The sequence below is a fragment of the Lichenostomus cassidix genome, chromosome 26 (assembly GCF_008360975.1).
Source record: "Lichenostomus cassidix isolate B80296 chromosome 26, HeHo_3.0, whole genome shotgun sequence".
Classification (NCBI taxonomy): domain Eukaryota; kingdom Metazoa; phylum Chordata; class Aves; order Passeriformes; family Meliphagidae; genus Lichenostomus; species Lichenostomus cassidix.
In genome coordinates, this window is record NC_139506.1 from 1,653,495 (window position 1) to 1,677,332 (window position 23,838).

The 23,838-nt window shown below is 56.9% G+C and overlaps 3 protein-coding genes across 9 annotated transcripts in view; 2 read left to right on the top strand and 1 right to left on the bottom strand.

Moving 5' to 3' along the window:
* The window catches only part of GNAI3 (G protein subunit alpha i3), a 28,203-nt gene extending 22,568 nt beyond the window's left edge, over positions 1-5,635 (top strand). The window contains exons 5-9 of one of the 3 annotated variants that reach the window (XM_085082795.1): positions 42-170; positions 2,769-2,898; positions 3,319-3,472; positions 4,345-4,538; positions 4,730-5,635. In XM_085082795.1, coding sequence (XP_084938921.1) covers positions 42-170; positions 2,769-2,898; positions 3,319-3,472; positions 4,345-4,535 — 604 coding nt within the window. In that variant the 3' untranslated portion in view covers positions 4,536-4,538; positions 4,730-5,635. Of the gene's footprint in view, positions 1-41; positions 171-2,768; positions 2,899-3,318; positions 3,473-4,344 lie in introns of all 3 variants that reach the window. The other 2 variants (XM_085082793.1, XM_085082794.1) reach the window with 2 other exon arrangements.
* A 726-nt stretch (positions 5,636-6,361) lies between these two features.
* GNAT2 (G protein subunit alpha transducin 2) lies at positions 6,362-16,348 on the bottom strand. 2 transcript variants are annotated; one of them, XM_085082797.1, is made up of 10 exons: positions 16,254-16,348; positions 13,529-13,764; positions 12,626-12,668; positions 12,299-12,440; positions 11,965-12,122; positions 11,401-11,529; positions 11,056-11,185; positions 9,476-9,629; positions 8,635-8,835; positions 6,362-7,071 (listed from the first exon to the last, which is right to left on the bottom strand). In XM_085082797.1, the coding sequence occupies exons 1-9, from the start codon at positions 16,346-16,348 to the stop codon at positions 8,645-8,647; spliced, it is 1,278 nt and encodes a 425-aa protein (XP_084938923.1). In that variant the 3' UTR covers positions 6,362-7,071; positions 8,635-8,644. The 2 variants fall into 2 exon arrangements, with proteins under 2 accessions (XP_084938923.1, XP_084938922.1); XM_085082796.1 differs by lacking the exon at positions 16,254-16,348 and having other exon boundaries at positions 13,529-13,790.
* Positions 14,964-23,637, top strand: AMPD2 (adenosine monophosphate deaminase 2). 4 transcript variants are annotated; one of them, XM_085082783.1, is made up of 18 exons: positions 14,964-15,192; positions 18,051-18,181; positions 18,558-18,688; positions 18,980-19,048; positions 19,609-19,720; positions 19,819-20,005; positions 20,091-20,232; positions 20,321-20,410; positions 20,648-20,777; positions 20,881-21,075; positions 21,247-21,378; positions 21,473-21,636; positions 21,758-21,884; positions 21,975-22,138; positions 22,228-22,348; positions 22,422-22,595; positions 22,831-22,941; positions 23,260-23,637. In XM_085082783.1, exons 2-18 carry the CDS (start codon positions 18,152-18,154, stop codon positions 23,467-23,469), a joined length of 2,289 nt encoding a protein of 762 aa, XP_084938909.1. In that variant the 5' UTR covers positions 14,964-15,192; positions 18,051-18,151; the 3' UTR covers positions 23,470-23,637. The 4 variants fall into 4 exon arrangements, with proteins under 4 accessions (XP_084938909.1, XP_084938910.1, XP_084938908.1 ...); XM_085082784.1 differs by lacking the exon at positions 14,964-15,192 and adding an exon at positions 16,305-16,409; XM_085082782.1 differs by lacking the exon at positions 14,964-15,192 and adding an exon at positions 16,451-16,584.
* Positions 23,638-23,838: the final 201 nt, after the last annotated feature.

Genomic DNA, 23,838 nt, shown 5'->3' on the forward strand with positions numbered 1-23,838 from the left:
CCGACTAAAAAAAGCCTCTTGTGTTGTCTCTTCTGGTTTAGTTACCTAAATGACTTGGATAGAATATCCCAGCCGACCTACATTCCGACTCAGCAGGATGTGCTGCGGACCAGAGTGAAAACCACAGGAATCGTGGAGACTCACTTCACCTTCAAGGACCTGTATTTCAAGTGAGTGAAGGGCTCTGCCCATGCCCTGCACTGGGGGCACATCCCACACTTGCTCCTGGTTTAACTGTCCTCCTTCCCTCCGTTATCCCTCTCCGCTGGCATCGCTCACTGGAGAGACCGGTTTGACTTTGATTTGCCTTCTGTTCTTTTCAGCTGCTTTTATATTGGAATCGCAGACACAGGTACTGACTGCTCGTTTCCAGGATCCAATCCCAAAAACAATACTAAAAGGACACTGACTGGAGTTTGAGTTTGAGTTTAACCCTTTCCTCGGAGCAGAGGAACTGATCCGTGTCCGCAGCCAGGCTGATGCATGGTGTGCTCCATGTGTTCCTCTGGGAATTGCCAGCCTGTGCCTGGCACTGCAGGGGCTGCGACTTTCCTGTCCCCTCTGCTGATCCAGTCCCTGCCAGGCTGTGGATGCAGCCTGCTCCTGGCAGTGTCCCTTTACATGTCACTAACGAGCTCCCTCTAACCTCAGTGCAGCTCCCGCCACCTCCATACGCTGAGGCTGCATCCCTTGTTCCTCACCTTGGATCCCTGTAGCTCCTCTTCCTGCTGCTTAGGAATTCCTTGCTTCAGATCCCACGTGTGCTCCTGACAAACAGCTGGAGCCCCACGGCATTCCTGTGCCGCAGGGTGGGTGTAGGACAGTGCACTGCCTGTGGCTCAGCCCCATTCCCTCTGTCTGTGCCAATGGTTTGGAGTCTTTCCTGCTCACATTCCTGAAAAGCATTTGTTGGCTTATTTATAAATTGAGTGTGAAACATGTTGATGGAGTTGCAGCAAAATCCGAGTGGTGCTTCTAAAATCTGAGAATCCCAGACTGGTTTAGATTGGAAGGGACCTTAAATCCCATTCAGTCCCACCCCTCTGCCATGAGCAGGGACACCTTGCACTATCCCAAGCTGCTTCAGGCCCTATCCAGCCTGGACACTTGGACAGCCTTGGACACTTCCAGGGATCCAGGGGCAGCCACAGCTTCTCTGGGCACCCTGTGCCAGGGCCTCCCCACCCTCACAGGGAACAATTCCTTCCCAGTATCCCATCTATCCCTGCCCTCTGGAAGTGGGAAGCCACTGCCCATTGTCCTGTCACTCCAGATCCTTGTCCAAAGTCCCTCTCCAGCTCTCCTGGAGCCCCTTTAGGCCCTAGAAAGGATTCTTAGGTCTCCCTGGTGCCTTCTCTTTCCCAGTTCTTCCAGCCTGGCTCCAGAGCAGAGAGGCTCCAGCCCTTGGAGCATCTCTGTGGTCTCCTTTGGAGAAGGAAACTTCTGCAGTTTTTGGGAGAACAGCATTTTGGCTTCTGAACTGTGCAACTTAAGAACATTTTTAACAAAAATGCCAAAATACTCCGTATCACTGAGTTATTTATGCAGCTTCTGGTCCATCCAGGGAATAACTTGTCTTCCCATGATGATGGATCAGGGTTAGCATCTCCAGTGTGTTCCTTTAATCATCTCCACCCTCCTTCCCAATCCCGCCCAGAGCCATTGATCATGTGCAGAGCCCCAGACACACGAGGTGCTGTCCTGGAGGGATTTGCTCCACAAAGGGAAGCATTAATCCATTGGAAACCCTGGTGCTGCCAGCTCTGCCTTCATATTCCATCTCAGACATTAATAACGGGCCGGGAAAGCCTCAGTGACTGGAATTGGGATGAGCTGAGTTGTCAGGGATGCTCTTCCTTCATCGATCTCTCTGTGCTAATGGCAAATGATTCAAGCCATGTAAATATCCCACATCCTCACAGAGATTTCGATCTTTCTTTCTAGACCTCTATTCTTAAATAGAGGATAGGAGTTAGTTTGGCATCATTAAGTCCTCCCTGGACAGCTCCTTGTCTGCTCTGGGAACAAATCAATATCTATGACTTAATAACTCAGATATTAACTTGATTTAATTAAATCCCAGTCCTGGGCTCTCATCAAAATATTTGGATGAGCAGGGGGCTGGAACTACCTGTGACACAAATTTCTATTTAATTAGAAATTAATTTGATTTATACAGAAATTCCATAAGCAACTGCACAGCCTTTAACCTCCAGTACCTCAGATTATTTTTTAATACATGAAATTATTTCTTAACCCCAATAATTTCTTCCTGGGTCCCAGCAGGAGCTTGCAGGCAGCGTGTTCCCAATAATCCATTTCCCTGGAAGCACTGTGAGGAGGTGTTTGGAGTCCAGTCAAGCAAATGGGTTGTTGCTAAGGAAATAGGAGAGAGAGCAAAATCAGCAGAGCTCTGGATGGTGACTTTGAGTTCTTCCTGCTGAAAACCAGAATCATGGAATGGTTTGGCTCGGAAGGGATATTAAAGCTCAGCCAGGGACACCTGGAACCAGACAGGCAGGGACACATTCCACTAGCCCAGGTTGCTGCAAGCTCTATCCACCCTGGCTTGAAAGATAATAGACAATTCTGATTTAAAATCCCCTCTCCCAAGAAGGGAATTTTAAAAACCCCTCTCCCGAGGGAAGCTCCCAAAACCCTGCGTGTTCCTAACTCACTGCTGAGCCTCCCCCATCCTTGGGAACACCACGGGGGCCAGGCAGGAGGGGTGTGCACAGCTCCTGAACCATTTCTCCCTCCTCTCCCAGGATGTTCGACGTGGGAGGGCAGCGCTCAGAGCGGAAGAAGTGGATCCACTGCTTCGAGGGGGTGACAGCCATCATTTTCTGCGTGGCCCTGAGTGACTACGACCTCGTGTTGGCTGAGGACGAGGAGATGGTGCGTGATGTGGGATTTGTGGCTGCATGGAAGGCAGCTGGGAGCATCCCAGCTCCATCCTGCACCAGGCTGGAGTGTTCCTTCTGGTTAATTGTCTGAGAGCTGCAAGGACAAGCACTCCTTGGATCAGCTGGTGGAATCTTGCCCCACAAAGTGATAAATGCAACTCATCAATGAGGTTTTCCACCTTCCTGGTTGCTGGGAGGTGCCTGGAGTTGTTCTCATGGCTTGTTCCCTGCATGTGAGTCACTCCAGGAAGGAAAAGGAGGAGGTGACGTGTCCCCCTGTGCTCCTCCTGGGGCAGTGGCAGTGAGGATGTGGTGGTGACACCCCGGTTTTTGAGTCTGGCCTGTGCAGCAGAGCCTCTGTCCCCCATCCCACCCTTCCCTAACGTCTCTTCCATTGGATTTCTTTTTCCAGAACCGGATGCATGAGAGTATGAAACTCTTTGACAGTATCTGTAACAACAAATGGTTCACAGACACCTCCATCATCCTCTTCCTGAACAAGAAAGACCTGTTTGAGGAGAAGATTAAGAAGAGCCCACTAACGATCTGCTACCCAGAGTACACAGGTAGGCTGGGATCACTGGGATCATGGGATCATCTGTGTCACTGAGCCAGGAATGAATGAATCAGAGCCCAGAATCAGTTAAAAACTCGTTTCCCCCAGTTCCTTCCCTGTGTCTCCTGGACAGCATCTCTGACCCGTGCAGTTGGCTGGTAGCTTGATTTCTTGGAAGAGCTGTGGTTGGGAACAACCTTTGTCATTCTCTGGAACAGGAACCTGTTCTATTCCAGCAAATCAAGGTCACTCCTCCTTTTCCACACCTTACTAGGACAATAATTCCATTTAAATTCAATTTTAGAGGCTGTGGAACTTAACCACATCCTGCTCTGGTTCCTGTCCACCCTGGAGTGTCTGTGTTTGGTATGGATTGTTCCAGAGCCCATTCCTGCTGTGGTCCTACACAGGTGGAAAGCTTTACCTGAGCACTGCTTGAGGCAATTACATGTTTAAAAAATCCTTCAAATTTTTTTAAACCTGTTGATCTCTGATTCCCAGAGAAGCTGTGCATTCCCCATCCCTGGAAGTGCTTAAGGCTAGGCTGGACAGGGCTTGGAGCAACCTGGTGTAGTGCAAGGTGTGCACCCCTATTCATGGCAGGGGGTGGAATGAGATGTGATTGAAGGTTCCTTCCAGCCCACGATTCCCATGATTTGTCACTCTTCTGTGGAGCATGGCTGTCCCAGCACACAGCAATCCCTGGATCCCATGTCCAAGGTCACTGCCCAGGAGCTGGGAATAGACTTCAGGTCTCCCAGAAGGAGTTAATGGTGGATTTGGATTTGTAGCTGGATAAGGCAGATGGTTGCAAGCAGCTTAATATGCACTTAAAAGCTCCCGTGAGCCAGTGAGCAAAGCCAGGGATCTTCTCCTTTCCAGGCTCCAACACGTACGAGGAGGCAGCCGCCTACATCCAGTGCCAGTTCGAGGATCTGAACCGGAGGAAGGACACCAAGGAAATCTACACCCACTTCACCTGCGCCACCGACACCAAGAACGTGCAGTTCGTCTTCGACGCCGTCACCGACGTCATCATCAAAAACAACCTCAAGGAATGTGGGCTCTACTGAGAGGTAAATCCAGCTCCGGGTGTCCTGCTGGGAACAGCTCTCTCTGCTCCCTTCTACATTCCTGGTTTCCTTCCCAGTGTTTCTGCCTGGTGAGCCCCAGCCTCTTGCTGCCTCGTGGGGACAGCGACGAGCATGACCCAGGAGCGGGGAACACGTGGAATCCTGGAATTCTTTAGCACAATCTTCTGTCTTAGGGACCTTTTATTGCTGTGGGATGTGGAATTAGGGCACAGTGAAGCCACGTAGTGGGAGTAGATCCTCCTGGCATCGTTGGACGGCGCGATCTCCGGGCTGTGCGGTGGATTCCAGCTGGATTCCAGACCTTGGATATGTAGCTTTCTCTCTTCCTTTGGTTAACAAGCCACCACTAGTCTGTTTTTAAGGTTATTTTTTTTTTCCATTGAGAAAACTATAACTTTACTAAACTTTATTTCTTTATTTGCAAACCTTGTTTTAAAAATAATAATAATTTTAAAAAAGCAACAAAAAAAAATCACTTAACTATGCACATGTGAGCAGATCCTGCAGAAAATATTCCTCTTAGCAGGAATTCCTTGTTTTTAACACTTGCTATGGTCAGGATTTAATATTTCTGCAGCTTCTAAGGGATCCTTAGAGCTTCGGCTTTTTTTCCATGCGTGATTTGTTACCATCCTGCTCCCCCCAGGCTTTGGGAAAGGCTCCTGCAGCAGATGGAGGATATAGGTTCTGTTTGGGGGTTTGAGCCCAGTTTTATGCCAATATTGGAAGGGATTTGTGCTCAGCATAATCCTAGCTCGGTGGGGAGAGGAGCTGAGCCCACGCTGAGGGGGGAAACTGCTGCTTCCAAGCTCCCAAACCACTGATTCCTGTGCATTTTTTGGGATGAAAACGGTGGATTATTCTGTGCTGCCTTTCCCGTGGCCCTCCCTGCCCAGCCCTGTCCTGAGCATGCCTTTACTTTGTCTGTGTGGTGCCAAATCCCTGTTTTCCTATAGTGCCACCCCTAACCAGTCCTACATTCCTTTGCTGATCCATGATTGCATCCAGACTCTTCCCAGTTTGTCATGTGTACAGTTGGATCTGTTAGACTTGTTGGCAGTATTAAAATGGTGAGTAAAGATTGTAGCCTTTTCTCCACTTTATTCTTCCCTTTTCCAGGAGTGTTCCCAGCTTTTGTGCTTTGCTGGAGAAGGAAGGGAAGAGCTTTGATGGGAATTGGGTGGAATTACCTGGACAGGGAGGTTCCTTGTTCTTTATCAGCCACCACTGCTGGTGTTGTGTTCCTCCCAGAGACTTGAGTTGTGCTGGCACAATTGGAATGCCAGGAATCCCATTCCCTACGGGATTATTGGCAGATGGATAGTTACTGCTTATTTATAGCCCAAATCTCAGTGGCTGCATGAACCTGATGGGAATTCTGCTCTGGGTGCTTCTGCAGGATGGAGGTGGGACTGTTCTGAGAACACTTGTTTAGAAATCCTGGGTGAATTCCTCCAGGAGGCTGGTGGGTGCTGGCACGGGGAGCCCTGATGGAGATTCCCTGTTCTGGAATCTTTTCCAAGCTCTTGAGCTGTGTCTGCCTGACAATTCCCTTCCAGCCATCCTACATGGGATAACTCATCCTTTAAACTCATCCAGGAACTTCATCTCATCCAGGGGCTCTGGCCAGGAAGTTTTTTGGGATGATGACCCCCATCCCACCCACCAGGAGCACAGCAGTGGCCATGGGGTGATCCAGGTGGGATCCAGAGATCCATATACCCCGGAAAGGACACAAAGCATGTGGAATATCCCTTGATCCAAGTTCTGGGACATAGGAATGGAACGAAGTGAGAGAAAGGAAGAACATCCACGTCATGCGTATTCCTTTATTGTGTTTTCCTACAGTTAAATGAAGCTGAATGGGAGATGTCTGCAGGAAACAGGGAGAGGATTAATACAGGGCTCATCTATGGATTATTTACAAACAGAGAGAGCAAATGCAGCTCTAAGTAGCAGAACGAAAACCTTTCAAGTAACCATTTCCTCTTTATCCAGCCCATTCCTGGGCTGGACTTGGGATTCCCTCCCCCAGCCCCTCCTGACTGAGAAATTCCCTCCAGTTAGGGCCCAAAACAACCCCACAAACCCCTGATTTCTCCTGCCCAAGGGCCGAGGTTGGTTCCCAGGAGCGACTCAGAGGTAACTCAGCCTCCACCTTCCCCAGAAATTCCAGCCTGGATTAATCCAGCTTCAGTCCAAGGGCAGGGATGGGCAAGGGGGCAACGTCTATCCTACCTCCCAAATTCCCTCAATATTCCTATGCCTGGCTGTGCTCTCGAGTGTCAAACCTCCTGTAAAACGCTGAGAACAGGGGTTCTTCCTTGGAAAAGAAAGAGGAAATGGCCATGAAAGGGAGCAGGAAGTTGAGCTTCAGCCCCTTCCTAGTTTGGGTTTGGAAGGAGGCGGATTTGGGCAGGTCATAGAAAAAGTGGGAGCGAGTGACGTGTGGTGGGGGTTGATTCTTCCTTTGGCTCTGCGCAGCAGAACGGTGAGACGGGAATGTTTTCCTCTTCTGGGAGGGAGGGAGAGAGAACAGGGAATTAAACACAACCAGGGAAGGGCTTCGAGGAGTGATTTTATGGAAACAAGGGAAAAACTCAGCATGGGATACAGGGACATGTGGCACCTCATCCCTTTGCCTTCCTCTGTGGAGATGAGGATGGAGCATCTCCCCCCTTTCCAGGTGTCACCTCCTGGTGCCTCCTGCCTGCAGGGAACCTGCTTGAGGATTTTTTTTTTTTAGCTTTTTCCGGCTTTTCTGTTAATATTCAAGGATAAGGGAAGCACCAGATGTTCCCTGGAAAGCAAAGTGTCAGAGCCAGTGGCTGAGAAGTGCTTGGAAAGGGGGGGAGAGGGGATGGAATTCCTGCTGATGCTCAAACTAGTACAATAATTAGGATGATAAACCCTAATTAAGGTTTTAGGATGAGCTAAAAGGCTGGGAGCAGCAGAGTGTGCCTCAGGATATTCCCATCTGCTGGGCAGGTGGAATTGCAACAAGAGAGAAATCAAATGGTTCCCTTTAGCTCAGGTGGAGGATTTGGGCTGGAATTTCATCACTCCATGTGCAAGGGTGGAAATTGTCCTGCTGAGCCCACCCCAGTGTGGGATGGGACTGAATCCCATGGGAGCTCAGCACAGGGATGTGACCCTGAGCTAATGGGACCCCAAACTTCCCCCTCCTCACAGCTTCCAGTCCATCCTCCCTTCCCCTACTCCTAGGATTTCCAGGATTTAATGGCAGAATCAGGGGGGCCTACATCCCACCACCCCACAGAGCTGGATGAAGCAAGCTCTGATCATCCTCATCCCCATCCCTCTCCTCATCCCCAGATCTTCTTGTGATGGAGCTGACTCTGCTCATCCTTATCTCCAGCCCCTTCCCCAGTGTTTTTCTTTGGGGGGGGGGGATGGAGCTGGCTCTGCTCTTCTTCATTCCCTTCTCCCTTCCCGGCCCTTTTTTTGGGGATGGACCTGGTTCTGATTATCCTTATCCCCTACCCCAGCCCTTGATGGGATAGAGCTGGTTCTGATAATCCCCCTCCTCCTCCTTGTTCCCCAACCCTTTTTTTGGGGATGGAGCCAACTCTGCTCTTCCTCATCCCTGTCCCCCTTTCCCAGCCCTTTATGTGAGAAATCCAGCTCTGATCATCTTCATATCCCTCCCCTTCCCCAGCCCTTTTTTTGGAATGGAGCTGACTCTGCTTATCCTCATCCCCCTTCCCCAGCCCAATTTGGGATGGATGTGACTCTACTCATCCTAATTCCCCTCCCCTTCCCCAGCCCTTTATGGGATGGAGCCAAGTCTGTTCTTCCTTACCCCTTCCCCAGCCCCTTTTCTGGGATGGAGCTGGCTCTGCTCTTCCTCGTCTTCTTCTCCTTCCCCAGCCCTTTATGGGAAGGATCCAGCTCTAATCATCTTTATCCTCCTCTTTCCCAGCCCTTTTTGGGATGGACCTGATACCGATCATCCTCCTCTTCATCCCCCTCCCCCAGCCCTTTTTGGGATGGAGCCAGCTCTGACCATCCCTCCTCCCCTCTCCTGTCCCTATTTCCTGGCTCCTCTCTCCCGTACCTGCTGGTGTTCAGAAGAGGCCGCAGTCCTTGAGGTTCTCTTTGATGATCACGTCTGTGACGGCGTCGAACACGAACTTGACGTTCTGGGTGTCTGTGGCACAGGTCATGTGGCTGTAGATCTCCTTCACGTCCTTCCGCATGTTGAGATCCAGGAATTGGGTCTTGATGTAATTCCCTGCGTCCTCGAACGTGTTGGGACCTGTGGAGGGAGGGGATGCTGCCAAGCCGCTCCCAAGGGGGTGAGTGTTAGAGGAAGAGGCGGAGAAGGGTTGAGAGCCAACCATGCGTAGCACAAAACTCCTTTTCACCCCATTTCTATTCTTCCAAACACCTTCCTGAGGCCACATCTGTCCTCTCCTCAGCTCCAGCTTCCAATGATTTGACTCACCACTCCACAGAGCAGGATGGAGCTGGTTCTGCTCATCCCCTTCCCTTCCCCAGCCTTTTTTTTGGGATGGAGCCAGCTCTGATCCTCCTCATCCTCATCCTCATCCCATTCCCCAGCCCTATTTGGAATGGAGCTGACTCTGGTCATCCTCATCCCCTTCTCCTTCCTGTTTTTTGGATAAAACCAGCTCTGATCCTCCTCATTCTCACCCTCTTTCCCAGCCTTTTTTTATGATAGAGCCAATTCTCATCATCTCTCTCCCCTTCCTCTCTTCCCTGACTTTTTTTACGATAGAGGCAATTCTCATCATGCTCATCTCCCCTTCCCCAGCCCTATCACAACATATCCCAAAACCAAGTGACCACATCCACACTGGGACCACACAGCTCCACAGCCCCTGGTTGGGGGGTCTTGAGGAGGAGGGATAAGGCTGGGAAAGATCCAGACTCACCGTCGTACTCCGGAAAGCAGATGCTGAGATGGACTTTCTTGATCTTTTCCTCGAAAAGGTCCTTCTTGTTGAGGAAGAGGATGATGGAGGTGGCCGCAAAGAATTTGTGGTTGCATATACTGTTGAATAGGTGGAGGGATTCGTGCATCCGGTTCTGTGGGGAAGTGGATCGTCATGGATTGTCACCCCCTTTGGGGCCACTGCAGCCCACCAAGCCCCCATTCCCAAGAAAAGAGCTTTTCCCTGTTTGCTGCAGCAGCAGCTAGTCCTGTTGCCTGCCCAGACCCTCCTGCCCACCCAAAATCACAGATAAATCCAGGTGATGCTCAGGGTAGGGAGTGCCTCCAGTCCTTGAGATTGTCAGAAATGAGGGATTGTGATGATTTCACTGGGAAAATTATCCATGGAAACCTTGCAGCTTGTGAGGAATGTGCTCAGTGAGCACCATTCCAGTCACCAAGGGGATTCTCTGTGGTCAGCGCCACATCCTTGTTGGACTGTAGCATCTAGCCATTATCCACTGCTTTGGATAGGTGCTGGGAAAAGGAAAAACTCATTTTAGACCAGATGTTGAGTTCTTAGTTTGCTGCTGGGTCATCCTGAGGGGATGAGAATCCATCTAGGCAGAGCCAAATCCAGTGGGGCTTTTTTCCTGATGCAAGGGGGATCCCTCTGTCTTTGTGGGCAGCATGTGGGTTCTCCAGGGATGGTTTTTCCTCATCCAGCTTCCCATCGCAGCAGCTTTTCTGTATGCAGAGCACCACCTCTGCCCAAATCATGCCCTGTCCTGCACTGGGGGAGCATTCCAGCTTCTCCCAAGGGCTCCCATGGGAAGGATGCTCTTCGCACGTGGCTGAGGAAGGACTGCAAGCTCCTGCCGGGCCATGGCAGGGCCCAGGAATGGCAGATCCCAACCCTGACCCAGCTCCAGGAGAAGGTATTTGGATCCCAAGGAGCATACATAGGACCTGGAGGAGATGCCAGCGAAGAAGCTGCTCCTGCTCTCCTCATCTTCACCCCTTATCTCTTATTTCTTCAAAGAAAATCCCATTATGGAGCTTACGTGTTCCTCCTCTCCGGATCTGTGCCGTCCAAGATCTTTCCCAGGGCTCTGCTGGTGCATATCTCAGCGGACACACTTTGGATCTTGTCCTTGTGTCCCCACACTGGGAGGGTGGGAGCTGCCCCTCCTTACCCCCTCTGCTCACCTCGGAGAGCACAGTGAGGCACAAGGTACTGCAGGACCAGACTTGCCTTCATCCCAGCTAGTTCCTGGCTCTTCCTGCCTTTCCCTTTGGCTTTGCTCCAGTTGACTGGCTGTGTGGCCATTCTCTGGTGGCTCTCAGGATCTGCTCAGGAGCACTTGGGGGTTTCCTCATGGGCAGACCCATGGATTCGTGACCCAGGGAAAGTGCAAACACCTTTACTGGGCACAACTGGGTGTGAATCAGCACACACCTTTCCTGGATCACCCAGAGCACCTGACAGTACAGGGTGTTGTTTCTCCCTCCTCAGAGCCCCCTCAGCACTCCCTGTTCCTCTCCCCCTTAACTTCCAGCACCTCCAGGACCCCAACCCACCACTTCGTCATCCTCCACCAGCACCATGTCATAGGCGCTCAGGGCCCCACAGAAGATGATGCAGGTCACCCCCTCGAAGCAGTGGATCCACTTTTTCCGCTCTGAGCGCTGCCCTCCCACGTCGAACATCCTGGGGAGGGGACAAGGATGAGTGGGACATACTCACCTGGTCCTGACACCCTCCGGTCCCAGTGCCACATGCTCAGGAGGGGCAGGAATCACCATTGGAAGGAAGGCATTGGTGGTCCCTCGAGTGTCAAGGTCATCCCAAAATCCCTCCCTGCCATCAGGGCTGGGGGGAATCACAGAGGGGTGGTCAGGGAGGTGGGGGAGGCTCCCACTCACCTGAAATTCAGGTCTTTGACAGAGAACTTGGTCTCGATGATCCCTGTGGTCTTCACTCGGGATCGCAGCACATCCTGCTCATTGGGGAGGTAGTTGGGGGCCGTGATCCTGTCCAGTTGGTTCAGGTAACTGGGAGGACAGGAAGGGGCGTGACCTGCTGCCAAGGGGCTGCCCATGTCTCTGCCTTCCCCCGGATTTTTGGGGATGGTTGTGGGGCTGAGGTCTGCCAAACACTGGGACTCCAGGGCAGTGACATCCCTGGGGGAGCTGGGGGACACCAGCAGGCCAGCAGCACTTTTGGGATGAGGTGGTGAGATGGATGATGACACCAGTGGGATGGAGGATGTAGGACAGCACTGATGGAATGGAGGATGGTAGCTGTGGGATGGGGGATGATACTGCTGGCATGGAGGATGACACTGGTGGGATGAAGGATGGCAGGCTCAGGGTATTCCCAGGAGCAAGGAGGAGATGGATTTTGCCAGGCTGGGTTGGAACTGGCCATGAGCTGGCGGGGAGTTCCCAGCCTGTTGTCCCTGTTGTCCCTGCCATGTCCCCACTCACTATGCAGCTGAGTCGTTGAGCTGATACTCGGCAGCGCGGTCAAAACACGCCTGAACCCCTCCATCCTTCCACAGCTTCTTGATGCAGGCGACCAGCTCGGGGGGCATCGTGCCCTCCTCGATGGAGTCAGCCAGATTGAAGAGCAGCCGGCCTTCATCCTGTGAGAGGGACCTTCATCATCAACCCTCCCACTGTCCCCCCAAAGGGCCACTGTCCCCCAAAGTGCCCTCAGGACTGGGGGGACAACATGGGGCTCCTGTGCACCCTCATTCCAGGGGCTGTCCTGGCCCCATGTGATGGGGTTTGGGGGGATGGGGACACCACCCCGACTGACCGCACAGGCGGACTCGGCATAGTCGATGCCCAGCGTAGACATGGCGCGGATGATGGCCAGGATGGACTGCAGAATGTTCCCATAGATGATGGACTTGAACTCCATGCACTCCTCCTCCGTGTAACCGTCCTGGTGGATGATCCTGGCAGGCACAGTGGCCTCAGCCCCAAGCCAGGACATCCCCTCTGGGGTGGGAATCACCACCCCACACTGGGAACCACAGGTGCCACCACCAGGGTGACATGGAGTATTGCCACCCCGTGTCCAAGAGCTGGTGGCTCATCCTGGTGGCCTCCCCCTCCCCAGTGTGACTCAGGCCATACTCACTTCATCTGCTTCACGATGGTGCTCTTTCCTGACTCTCCAGCCCCTGGAAAAGGGTGGGAGGGACACCTTAGTGCCCATCAGGGCACTGATGCCACAGTGATGATGGGCACTCCACGGGACAAAAGCCACCGTTCCCCACCCATCCCCTGTCCAGACACCCAGCTTGCCCTCCTCTCACCACTGCCATTGTCCCCACACTCTTGTCACCCCTTGCACCCTGTGTGGGACAAAAGCTTGGGATCCCCCAGGGTGGTGGGGGACCTCCCAGGTGCAGGTCCCCAAGGTCCTACACCTCCCGCCCACCGTGGGCAGTGCTGGCGATGCCTTTGGGGCTGTAAGCGGCTTAGGACAGCACAGGAAGCCGCTTAGAATTAGGGTGTTAATCGCCTTGACCCCAGCCCCCCCACCTGGATAAGGCCCCACTGCTGGCCCCTGCCCCGTGGAGCCACCCCCCTGCCCCACAGAGTCACCCCCGTGCCCCATGGGGCACAGAGGGACCCCCAAGGGACTGTCCCCTCCTGCCTAGCATTCAGCAGCAGGTTTCAGGGTGCTGGTCACAGGAGCTCCCCAGGCTCTTGCTGATGCCCCTGAGATGTGGCGCATCCCCAGTGGGACCCACTGTCTTGGTCCCTTCCTCTGTCCCCACACTGTCCCCTTCATGCGTGCCATCCCCAAGAGTCAATGTCACCTCCAGCCCTTCCCAGGGATAACCCGGGGGATGTCCAGGTGGTGGGACAACCTCTCCAGGCTGATGGCAGCTTGTCCAAGGGGTAGTGGGGACAAGGCAGGAGGAGCCCAGGGGGTTATGGGCTCCCTGTCCCCTATCCCCATCCCCACATCCCCTCAGCCTCCACAGGGTGGAAACCCAGGGACATCTCCTGGGGACAGCCCCTCCAGCCTTACCAAGCAGCAGCAACTTGACCGTCTTGGCCTCCTTATCCGCATCCTCCTGGAGCTTCTTCTCCAGCTCCTTGGACCTCTTGGCCATCTCCTTGTCCTCGGCACTGGCCCCGCTCCCCATGGCTTCCTCCTTCTCCTTCTCCTCCTCCTCCAATAACGCCACAACCTCCTCTAGGTCCCCAGGCTTTTCCAGCTCTTCAAGGAGACAATACGCACACCCCGAGGACGAGGTGGGCGCTAGGGGGTGATGCAGAAATTCCAAAAATTCCAAGCCAGGTACCCCACACCCTGATGTTGGGGTGCCCCAAGCCGGCAGCACTCCTCGGTGGGTCCTCGCTGCTGGCTGCCCCCTGCTCTCTCCCTTAATTCCCCATGGATAACCTGTTTTTTTTTGACCGTGGGATTTGGGGACTTTTTATCTCGCCATGTGACCCAGGAAATCCAATTAGCCCAAGATGGCAAAGATTAGGGCTCAGGGTGAAAAAAAAGACGGAGCATCTCAGGGAGGTGGGCAGGGGGCTTTACATAAGGGGGGGCCCCAGTGTGACAACCCCTGCCTGTGGGGACAGGTCCCCTGGGGTGATTCAGGAAGCGGGAATAATTTTGGGGCTCTCTCATGTCTGTGGGCTGTGATCCCACATTTGGGGAGCATTGAGGATGGGATCAGCCCCCGGTTGTGTGTGTTCCCCACCCCTGGCTGCTCTGGAGCGGTGGCAGGGGACTGGGTGGTGACAAGGGGACAAGGTGCTGGCAGGGGGTGATGGCAGGGGGACGGTGGCACTGGGGGATTCCTCCTGCAGGGAAAAGGGAGCTAATTACCCCCAGGGGGGTAACGAGGCCCCCTAATCCTGCCCGCGCTGGGTGCCGCCCTCCCGCTGCCTAAGCTCTTTAATGGGATCGTGGCTCAGCCTTCCTCCTCCTCCTCCTCTTCCCAGGCTCAGCACCCCCCGTCGCAGCCCATCCCCCAGCCCAGCAGCCCCCCCAAACCCCCGGGGACGGGTGGGTGCTCCCCCCTTTCTCCTACGAGGCTGCTTTCGGGTGGGCACCGCAGGGGGAGCCCCCCGCCCCGGGGCGGGGTTTGGAACCCCCAAAAGTCCTGCAGGTCCCCGATGTTTGTGTCTAAGGTGCCCTAAATCCCTGCGCTTCACAGGGCCACTGGGGGCTCCACGTCCCCGCACCGCTGTCCCCACGTCTCACCGGGTGCATATCCCCTGCCAGCGCCGTGGCTTGGGGACACTCTGTTCCCGCTGTCCCCGTGGACACAAAGCCCCTTCTGAGCCTCTAATGAACTCGGCGCTAATGAAGGGGGTCCAATTAAAATACCAGACGCCACCCCCCCCCCTCCCCGCCTACCCCGTGGTGTGCGGACAGTGCTCGGGAGGGGACATGACTCAGGCTGAGGGTCCCCACTGTCCCCCATGGCTGTTCTGCCCTCCCAGCCCGGCACAGCGGTGGCCCTTGTGGGTGGTGTCACCTCACTGTCCCTTCACCCCCTCGACAAGGGGTGGGGGGCACAGACGGAGGGTGGGCGACATTCCCTCCGCACTGACAGCGGCTAAAAATACACCCCCGCGCCGCTGGCAGCTTAGGGGACACTCGGGGCGCTCGGAGGGGACACAGCCCGACAGCCAGCCAGAGCCACCCCGGCACCGGGACCCCCGGCCCAGGTAGGGACACGCGAGAAAGTGGTGAGAGCAAAGGTGACACCCCCGGCATCCCCACAGCCAGGCTCTGCTTCTGAGGTGTCCCCCAGTTTGGCTGGAGGGTGAGTTGGGGGACTTGGGGGGGCAGGGCCTCCATGGGGACATTCCCGGGGGGGGCTCAGGGCAACCCCCCCCAGCCCGGGTCTGAGCCGGGGGAGCGCTGGTGACAGAGTGAGAGTCCCTTCTTTTGGGGTCCGGTACCATAGCTGGAGGGGGGGAATCATCGTGGAGGAGACGATGCCCCATTTTGTGGGGTACTCGGTGATTTTGGGGGTACTTGGTGTTTTGGGGATACAGTGTTTAATGGGGGGAGTGACCGTGTGTTTGGGGGCACAGGGGAGGAAATGCCCATCCTGGGGATGACGCTGCCTGCTGGGTGGGCACACGGATTCCCACTGGGATGGCGCCAGTCTGGATGGGGAAGAATGACACCCTGTATTTTTGGGGAGCAATGCCTGTCTGATAGGGAAAAAATGCATGTTCTGGGGGGGGCAAAATGTCCACCTCAGGGGGGTTACCCCGTTTTGGAAGCGTCGCTGTCACTTTGGGGAGCTCCAATACCACCTCTCTTGGGGGTATGATGGAGGGTACCCGACTGTCTGTGGGATCACGGCTGACCCCATAGAGGTATAGAGAGGTCCGCCGGGGGGGTGTCGCGTTTGTCCGGGGGGGTACAGGGCTGTCCCCATGGGATATACAACTGTCCCTTCGGGGGAATTAGGGCTGTCTCGGAGGGGTCATGGCTGTCCTGGGGGGGAACAGGGCTGTCCGGAGGGGGTGTGGGCGTGTCACAGCTGTCCTGGGGGTGTACAGGACTGTCGCGGGGAGGGTACAGGGCTGTCCGGAGGGGGGACACGGCTGTCGGTGGGGGGCATCACGTCTGGCCTGGGGGGAACAGGGCTGTCCGTGCGGGGGGTCACGGCTGTCCCGGGAGTGTCTCAGCGCCGCACCCCCGCAGCTCACAGCCCCATCCCGGGTCTCGCCCCCCCACCCTCCAGCGCCGCAGCCACCTCCTTCCTCCTCCTTCCTCCTCCTCCTCCTCCTCGCCACATCCTCCGCCCGCCCCATCCTCTTCCTCGTCCCGGTTTCCGGCCGGGCCCCGCCGGGGACTTTGGTCCATTCCCGGGTTCCTGCATCAATCATCAACCAGGGGAGGGAGCGGCCGCTGCGGCCCCGCCGCCGTAAGAGTCCCCCGGGCCCCCCACCGCCCCCCGCCCCCATCACCATCATCACCATCACCATCATCATCAACCCCTCCGCCCCTCCCCGGCCCCCCCGGAGCCGCCATGTCCTCTGTCCCCCCGGCCAAGTTTCCCTTCAAGAAGCGGGGTAGCCTGCAGACCCCCAACCCCGCAGGTGAGACCTCCCCCCAAATACCTCACATCCCCCCGGCAGCCCACGGGGACACCCAGGTCACGCCCAGCGCGGGGGAAACACGATGCTGCGAGTAGGGGGGGGTCAGTTTGGGGGGGAAGTGCCGGCTTACTGCTTAGAGGGTTTTTTGGGGGGGAAGCCCACCACCATGTCCCGACACCGGGAGGGGTGGCAGCAGGGCTGGGGGTCCTGCTTGTGTCACCTCCCGGCAGCGCCTCGGTGGCGCAGAGTGGAGGAAGAGGAGGAGAGGGAGGAAGGAGGGGGAGCGCTGGGGGATGCGGGGGGGGGCGGACCCTGCAGGGGGAGCGGGACTGGTTTGGAGGGGGGGTGGCTTCATGTGACACCGCGGGGGTGGTCTCGGGTGGCACATGGGGGGCTGCTGGCACGGGGTGGTGGTGGCACGGGGTGGACGACGTGGCACTCTGGGGTTCGCACCCGGCTGGCACCACTGCTGGGGCTTCTCAGGATGTCACCGGGGCTGTTCCCGGACGTGAATGTTCTGGGTGGGTGGGAAAAGGTGATGGTGGCACAGGGTGATGGTGGTGGCACGGGGTGATTGTGACACAGAGTGGGCGAGGTAACACTTACGGGTTTCACCTGGCTGGCACTGGTGTGGGGGATGGTCTCTGGGTGTCACCGGGGCTGCTTCCAGCTCTGGGTGACCCTCATGTGTCCCGGGTGGGTGGCACAGGGTGATGATGGTGACGCAGGGTGATGGTGGCACAGGGTGGGCAAGGTGGCACTTTGGGGTTGGCACCTGGCGCTGTTGAGAGAGGGTCTCGGGGTGTCACTGGGGCATACGCATGTTCTGGGTGTTGTCACCTGTCTGGCACCCGTGCTGTGGGGGCTCTCAGAGTGCCACCAGGGCTGCCACCTGGTACACATGTGGGTGGCACAGGACATGTCCCAGCAGCACAGGGCACCCTGGGTGTCACCATGCCCCAGGTGAGGCACTGCCAGTGCATCCCGATGGCACCAGTGCCATCCCTGCCCTGGGTGACAGCAGTCCAGCTCCCCCATTCCCACAGGGGTGATGCAGGGAGCAGGTGGGGTGCAGGCTCCTTTTTGGGGGTCAGGAGACCTGGACCTTACCCCTGCGATGGAAAGGATGGGATGAGGGGGACAGGGAGGCAGCAGTGGTGGGGGGAGTGGAGCCCAGTGTTGTGCCTCCCATGCCAGGGGTGTCCTGCCCCCCAGCCCTGAGCCCCTCATTCACCGTTGGCTCCTTTCACCTCCCCACTGGAGCCAACAGCCCTCCCAGTGCCCCAGGGGGGTTACAGGGGGGGTCCCTCTTGCCCTTGAACTGCCTCAGTTTCCCCATCACCCCCATTGGGAAGAGCATCCCAGTTCCATGGTGGGGAGGGGGAGCTGTGGAGGGACTGATTAACCCCTTCCTGCCCGGGTGGGGGTCCAGACCCCCCTAGCTGACATTGTCCCACTCCCTGCAGAGCTGCGGGGGGGGCTAGGGGCCCGACCCCTGCAGTCGGCCCGGTCCCTGCCTGGGACCCCCCATTGCCTGAAGCATTTCCCGGTGGATCTGCGCACTTCCATGGATGGCAAATACAAGGAGATTGCTGAGGTGGGTGCTGGGCCAGGTTTGTCAGGTCTGGGAGGGTGAGTGAATGTTGGGTGGGGGTCTCCCCTCCATCCTTCCCACTCCTATCCTCCCCAAATCCTCCCCAAGCCTTCGTGCTTTTCCAGCTCTGAGTGTGGGAATCCCTGTGAGCCTTTCTCTCCCAGCCCAGCAGGCTGAGGCAAAGCAGAGGTCATAGCAGGACTGCTCTGGGCACAGCTCATGGCAGGGATGCTCCAGGCACAGCTCATGGCAGGGCTGAGGCCAGGCACAGCTCATGGCAGGGCTGAGGCCAGGCACAGCTCATGGCAGGGATGCTCCAGGCACAGCTCATGGCAGGGCTGAGGCCGGGCCCAGCTCGTGACAGGGATGCTCCGGACAGGAGCTGTTCTGCCGCTCGCTGGCTGAGAACGAGATGCGGACGGCTCCGTACGAATTCCCAGAGGAGAGCCCTATCGAGCAGCTGGAGGAGCGGCGCCAGCGCCTGGAGCGCCAGATCAGCCAGGATGTCAAGTAAGCCCAGAGGGGTCCCCTGTATCCCCCCAAATCGCTGGAAGGAAGCCCCACATGGGGCCAGGCCACCTCCCTACCCAGGAGGCTGTCGGTCCTCTGTGCCAGCTCTGTGTACCCTCTCCCGTGGGTGTCGCACTTGGTGTCCCCTTTGCAGTGAGTTTTTGGCTGGTTTCTGTCTGGTTTCTGTTGTTCTGGCATTAATAGGGTGTTTTCTCTCCCCGGCCCCCCCATTTCTCTCCCCCTCGTCCCCCCGGCTGTCCCCCCCCTCCACCGCCGCCTCCTTGTCCCCAGACTTGAGCCCGACATTTTGCTCAGAGCCAAACAGGACTTCCTGAAAATTGACAGTGCCGCGGACTTACAGTGAGTGTCCGGCTCGGTGTCACCGGCCGGGGACACGGGAGGGATCGGGGACCCACCCGGCCCTGCTCTGACCCAGCACCCCCAAGCATGGAGCCAAGAGGTCCCTCCCGGCCACTCTCGCTGGCACTGAAGGAGTCAACGCACCCAGGGAGGGGGGTTGGGGTGAGCTGGGGGTCCCAGCTCTGCTGGTGGCACAGGACCCCCGTCCTGGCCCTGTCTTTCCCTGGATGGGGGTTCAGATGCTGTGTGTCCCCCTCCCTCCTGTCTCCGCTTGGGAGTTGTCTCTGTCATGAGTTTTTTTGTTCTTTGTGCACCCCCCCCACTCCCCCCTTTTCACTGTGCTCATTTGGGCTGGGGGATGTTTTGGGAAGGGGGACAATGCCACCGCTGAAGGGGGTGGCACAGCTGCCACAACCTGGTGGTGGCATCCCTGGGGACAGTGTTACCCTCCTGCCACCCTGGGGCTGGACACAGTCCCTGGGGTGGGGCTCGTGCTGTTGGGGGGCACGGGGATGGGGACAGACCTGTCATTGTCCCACTGGTCACATCTGTCCCCACAGGCTCTTCAAGGAGCAGAATGATGACCTGGTGGACCATGTCCCCAAGGAGCGGGAGGCGCTGCTGGAGCGGGAATTCCAGCGGGTCACCATCTCCGGGGAGGAGAAGTGCGGGGTGAGCCTCCCCCTGATCCCCCTGGAACTTGGGTGAGGGTCTCCAGGCTGCCAACTCCAGCCTGGGGGGTGTTTTTTTGTTTGGTGTCCCCTCTCCAGGTGCCCTTCACCGACCTGCTGGATGCAGCCAAGAGCGTGGTGAAGGCGCTGTTTGTGCGGGAGAAGTACATGGGGCTGTCGCTCCAGAGCTTCTGCAAGACCACGGCTCGGTACCTGCAGGAGCTCTCCGAGAAGCCCCTGGAGACCCGCGGCTATGAAGAGGTGCCCGAGACCCCCGTGGCTGCTGGTGAGCACAGCGTGGGGGAGTCTCTGTGCTGGGCTGGGGTGCTGGAGGAACTTTTGGGGTGATGTTGGGTGTCTCCTGGCTGCAGATGCCCCCGTGCACCCCCCATTTGCTGAGCAGCACCCCTATGAGATGTGGGACCCCCAGAAAATGCCGGCAGATCTGGGCTTTGGGCTGAAGATGGTGGGCGGTGTTGTGCATGTCTACACCAAGCAGGATGTCACTGACAAGTGAGTTTTGTGAGGGGGAAGGTCCTGTTCACTAGGGTGATGAGTTTTTTGGGGGGGCTGTGTGACCTCCACATGTGTGCCTCCCCAGGAGCACGGAGCTGGACCTGCCATACCCCGACCTGCAGGAGTTTATTGCCGATATGAATTTCCTCATGGCTTTGATCATCAATGGACCCATGTAAGGGGAAGGGTCCCACCCTGGGGGGGATCCCATGATGGGGTGTGACACAACCCTGGGGACAGCCCTGAGGACACGGCAGTGGCTCTGACACGTGGTGCTATTGCAGCTCCCATGTCCACCCTTGACCGTGTCCAAGAGTCCACATTCCCATACCCCTGTGGGCACCAGCCTTTCAGGGCTGGATGTTCTCCCTCCTCACCCCCAAACTGAGCCCTCCTTCCCCGTTTTTGGCAGCAAATCCTTCTGCTACCGCCGGCTGCAGTACCTGAGCAACAAGTTCCAGATGCATGTGCTGCTCAACGAGATGAAGGAGTTGGCAGCCCAGAAGAAGGTGCCTCACCGCGACTTCTACAACATCCGCAAGGTACCTGTGGATCCTGGGCTAGTCCTGGATCTTGGAGGGATTGCTGGCTTGTCTGGGGAGCTCTTGGAGGGATTCAGGGCTGAGCATCACCTCACTGGTGCAGGTGGACACCCACATCCATGCCTCGTCCTGCATGAACCAGAAGCATCTCTTACGCTTCATCAAGCGGGCAATGAAGAAGCACCTGGATGAAATTGTCCACGTGGAGAAGGGGAAGGAGCAGACGCTCAAGGAGGTGTTTGAGACAATGAACCTCACAGCCTATGACCTGAGTGTGGACACTCTGGATGTCCATGCGGTACGGGAGGCATCCCAAACCCTGGGGATGAGTGGAGCCCCCAGCCTGTCCTTGGTTGGGGTGTGGGATCTTCTCCAGGGGTTCTCCCAGGGCAGGGGGTGTTGCTGGGGGCTGTTGATGGGGGTGTGGTGGGCGATGAGGAGTCTCAGCTCACACCTGTCCCACGCTCAGGACCGCAACACCTTCCACCGCTTCGACAAGTTCAACGCCAAGTACAACCCCATCGGGGAGTCCATCCTGCGGGAGATCTTCATCAAGACCGACAACCGCGTCTCGGGGAAGTACTTTGCCCACATCATCAAGGTGAGTCACCTCCCCTCCTCGTGGTGGCAGTGTGACCCACGGCCCCTTCCTGGTGGCTAAGCAGTGACAGTTGTCACTTGTTCCTTTCCATCAGGAGGTGATGGCAGACCTAGAGGAGAGCAAGTACCAGAATGCAGAGCTGCGTCTGTCCATCTATGGCCGCTCCAGGGACGAGTGGGACAAGCTGGCCCGCTGGGCTGTCAACCATCGCGTCCACTCCAACAACGTCCGCTGGCTCGTGCAGGTGCCCCGGCTCTTGTGAGTAAAGCGGGGACAGGAACCCTCAGCTGCCTTGGGGAGACCTAGGACACCCCACTGCTGGCTGGGGTGGGGTGGGGAGTGGGGAAAGCTGGCTCTGAGTGTGGTCCATTCCCTGCAGCGATGTCTACCGGACAAAGAAGCAGTTGGCCAACTTCCAGGAGATGCTGGAGAACATCTTTCTGCCGCTCTTTGAGGCCACAGTCCACCCTGCCCAGCACCCGGAGCTGCACCTCTTCCTCGAGCATGTGAGTGCTGCGTCCTGCTCCTGGGACACCCCAGCCTGAACCCAGCTGGAACAAGAGGTGACATCCCACCTGGGGATGTCTCTCCTCTAGGTGGATGGCTTTGACAGCGTGGATGATGAATCCAAACCGGAGCATCACATCTTCAACCTGGATAGCCCTTTGCCGGGCAACTGGGTGGAGGAGGACAACCCACCCTACTCCTACTACTTGTACTACATGTATGCCAACATGACAGTGCTCAACCACCTCCGGCGGTAAGGACAGCCCTGGCCCGGAGCCTACACCCCTCAGGGGGGTCTGGGAGGGTCAGAGGGTGATGGTGACAGTCAACTCCCCATTGCAGGAAGAGGGGCTTCCACACCTTCGTCCTGCGCCCACACTGTGGCGAGGCCGGTCCCATCCACCACCTCGTCTCAGGCTTCATGGTGTCAGAGAACATCTCTCATGGGTTGTTGCTGCGCAAAGTGAGTGGGGAGGGGGTGTCTGGGGGTGCTTGGGGGTGTGGTGGGACCCTCCTCACCCCGCTGTGCCCCTCAGGCCCCTGTCCTGCAGTACCTGTACTACCTGGCACAGATCGGCATTGCCATGTCCCCGCTGAGCAACAACAGCCTCTTCCTGAGCTACCACCGCAACCCTCTGCCCGAGTACCTCTCGCGGGGGCTCATGGTCTCCCTCTCCACTGATGACCCCCTCCAGTTCCACTTCACCAAGGTGAGCATTTGGGGGGGCACCAGCCAGTGAACCCGCAGGAACGGCTGTGGGGTGGGGATGGGCTTGGTGATGGGATGGGGTCGGTGGTGGGGTGGGATTGGTGGTGAGATGAGGCTGATGACAGCACCATGGACTCCAGAGGCTGCTGATGGTGTGGAGGGGATGGGAGGAGGTGGGGATCCATCCAGCCTGGGGGGGGGTGTCTATGGGGGCACTGAGGGGTCTCTGTCCCCAGGAGCCGCTGATGGAGGAATACAGCATCGCCACCCAGGTGTGGAAGCTCAGCTCCTGCGACATGTGTGAGCTGGCCCGGAACAGTGTCCTCATGAGCGGCTTCTCCCACAAGGTGAGGTGCATTCCCTCATTCCCAGTTCTGCAGTTTGCCCATTCTTACTTCATACTTGCCTCCATTTGCCCATTCCCATTCCCATCCCGAAGGCACACATTTGCCCTTCACCCCTTCACCAATTCAACCCTATTTGCCCATTCCCATTCTCATTCCCAGTTCCCTCATTCCCATTTGCCCATTCCCATTCCCCAGTTCCCCTATTCCCAATTCCCATTCACCCCTATTTGCCCATTCCCATTCCCATGCCCCCTCCCTGGGCACTGGCAGCACTTGGGAGTGCCAGGCAGCCCCAGGACTCTCTCCCAACTCGCACAGGTGAAGAGCTACTGGCTGGGTCCCAACTACCTGAAGGAAGGTCCGGAGGGGAACGACATCCGCCGGACCAACGTTCCCGACATCCGTGTGAGCTATCGCTTCGAGACGCTGTGCCAGGAGCTGACGCTCATCACGCAGGCGGTGCAGAGCGCCGAGCTGGAGCCCATCCAGGAGGAGGACGTGCTCACCATCACCCTGGGCACCCACTGACCGCCCGGATCCCCCCAGAGCCCCCCAGGGCTGTGCCGCCGTCCTCCCGCCCACTACCTCCTGCCCCAGGAAGGGGTGGCTCCTGCTGCTGTCCTGGTGCCACCAGTGCCACTGCAGGGGACGGAGTTTATTGGGTCCTCTCCGTTTCATCTTGTTTTGATCATTTTATGGGTGTTTTTTTGGTCTTTTTCTGTTGTTTTTAACTGGTGTCTCCTTGCGGGTTGAGCCCTGCTGGGCTTCATGGCAGTAGGAGGTGACGCGGGGGAAGCACAGCCAGGGGATCCTGAATTTACCTCCCAAGCTGGGGACATGGTGACAGGTTGGGGGTCCTGGATGCTGGGGTGGTGACAGTGTGGGAGTCCCAGCTGA